Source organism: Amphimedon queenslandica, unplaced genomic scaffold (genome assembly GCF_000090795.2).
Source record: "Amphimedon queenslandica unplaced genomic scaffold, v1.1 AMPQUscaffold_8274_Cont19781, whole genome shotgun sequence".
NCBI lineage: Eukaryota > Metazoa > Porifera > Demospongiae > Haplosclerida > Niphatidae > Amphimedon > Amphimedon queenslandica.
The window spans coordinates 1-2,448 of record NW_003551448.1 but is presented as its reverse complement, the minus strand read 5'-3'; the positions used below and the strand labels follow the sequence as shown (position 1 = coordinate 2,448).

Genomic DNA, 2,448 nt, shown 5'->3' with positions numbered 1-2,448 from the left:
TTTATACCAATAATGTATAATCTGATGATTGTTGTATTTTTATGTGTATAATACCTTTTGTGGTTTTGCTTTTTAATACCAATTTCATTTTAATTTTTAATGTAGATTTTTATATTATGAAATTTGCCTCCACAAGGCTATATAAAAGAGATAGTGGTATCTATTTAATTTACTATTGTCAATTCTGCATTGTTTATGTTAGCAGAATCTTGTCTAAACTGTTATATTGTATTACTTACTACCGATACATGCTTATAATTGTTCCCACAATAAGAAAGAAAGTCAGGGAAGTGTAAAGATGCTGTGTGGATTGATACTGCTGTTTCTTCTCTCTCTGTCAAAAGGTATTAGATAGATCTAGTTTACCATCTAATGTTTGATGCCTAGATACTGAGCAATGTACAGAGAGATTTATGGAGCTACCACTAGTAAAATACAGAGCACAGAGAATAGGAATGAATCTCCCTGAATACTATGCCAGTAATAATACACTACGAGTCCTTCAGGAGTATCAGTTCAATTGTTCATCCACTAATATAACCAGTCTTATATTGGGTATTAATATAAGGAGAGCTACTAATAGTCGTAATCTCTATCCCAGTGTCCAGGTCTTTAGACCTAATGGTAGTCTAGTGACTGGTAGTGAGAGAACTATTTATTATTCTACCTCTAATGTCAGTACTAGTGGAGTGTTTGAATATCCACTCAATCCTCCTATACCAGTAATGAGTGGAGACCTGTTAGCTGTATCACAGCCACTCCTAGAGGCCAGTGTGGTTAGAATCTACTATATCAGTGGACTCAGATTTAGTAGCAGTCAAAATATATCGATTGGGTCTTTAACTGTTAATTTGAATGATTCCATTAATAACCAGTTAATACTAGTATATCCAGTAACAGGTAAGACACACACTCACTATATCATTGAATTATTTTACTATCATTAGATGGATACTGTGTTAATAGTGTCAATTCAATCAATGCTTCATTTATTAAAGAGAAAGCACTTGAAGTACAAAGATCACAAGGCTTCTATCGGCAACACCAATTCATTTATCCATGGATTGTATTTTCATGTAATGGATCAGTTACTAAATGGATCTTTGGAGGTAACAGTCGTGGCAGTTTATATAAACCTGAGCTCCAAATATGGCGTCAACTGGGTCCCAATAATTACACTAAAATAGGATCTAGTTTAGTTAATGCTAATACAATGATTGGTACTAATGCTAATCTCTATGAGTTTATTCCTCAGACTCCACTGCAGTTCCAGGAAGGAGACATATTTGGTGCTTATGCTGACGTTAATAATGCAAGTAGTTTAGCTTTATATGAACAGAGAGAGAGTGGACCAACCAACCTACGAATTAGTGATAGCCTAAACTCTCCTCCATCAGCAATAGGTCCCTCTCATTCACTTATAACAGTTAACAATGACTTTCCATTAGTCACTGTGAAGATAAGTAAGCCATTAGTTTTTTGTTTAGAAATATCTACATTTTTAGGTGTTAGCACTGTTCCAGTTGTAACCACATCAAGTATAATGGCAAAAAGTAGCCCAGCAATTTCTATTATGTCAGTAAGTTATGAGTTATTTTCGTCTCGTTTCGTTCAGTTGTCAAGTACTATGAGTTCTCTGTCTTCAACTCAATCCTTTCCTTCACCATCTTCCCACTCACAGACTTTAAACGTTGTCTCTCAATCGACCATTGCTATTGGATCATCTCAAGCAATGGTGAATTCATCAGAGACTCAAACACCTACAAGCACTCAAACTAATAATGCCATTACTAGTAGTACTACTACCACTAGTACTGCTAGTACTAGTAGTAGTGATAGTGTGTCATTTATGACAACAACAGATGATACTTTACTGTCAACTTCATCATCAAATGTCATAGGCAACCCTGCAAGCAACACTAGTGGGTCAATGACAATCATCATTGGTGCAGTGTCATCATTGATATTACTAGTGGCTATTGGACTAGTTGTGTCATTGTTAGTTGTTATTACTGCTTGCCGTATAAAGAGAAAGAAGAGTAGAGGGATTGATTCTGTCTCCCAAGAGAGAGACAGTGCCTATAATAATCCAACATACGGAGATAATTGTTATGCCAACACAAAACATGGTCTTTGTATAAACTCAAAAGGACGAAGCTATTCTTATGAAAGTGAGTGTGTATTTGTGTACTGTTGACGTTTCAGTTTTATTGTGTCATTTAATGTGATGTAGTTACTAATGATGTATATGGAGAGCAAGAGCTAGTAGGCTCACTGAATCCCTTACTACCAACAAATGATGGCATATCTAATACACTGATGACTTTAGAAATGAATGAAGAAATATATGAAAACAAAGCAATTGAAGAACTCTATTCAGAAGCTGCAGTAGTCCCTATCTCTGCTCTAGTGAGTATACAGAATCCAATAAACATCAGTAGCTAATGC

The 2,448-nt window shown here is 35.3% G+C and overlaps 1 protein-coding gene across 1 annotated transcript; it reads left to right on the top strand.

Annotated features, from left to right (window-relative positions):
* Positions 1 to 7: 7 nt before the first annotated feature.
* LOC109591401 (serine-rich adhesin for platelets-like) lies at positions 8 to 2,437 on the top strand (the record flags this gene model as incomplete). Its single annotated transcript, XM_020007142.1, has 5 exons — positions 8 to 344; positions 388 to 900; positions 948 to 1,463; positions 1,506 to 2,171; positions 2,234 to 2,437. Coding segments are annotated over exons 1-5 (1,945 nt in total), but the record flags the coding sequence as incomplete, so codon positions are not given.
* Between the last annotated feature and the right edge of the window lie 11 nt (positions 2,438 to 2,448).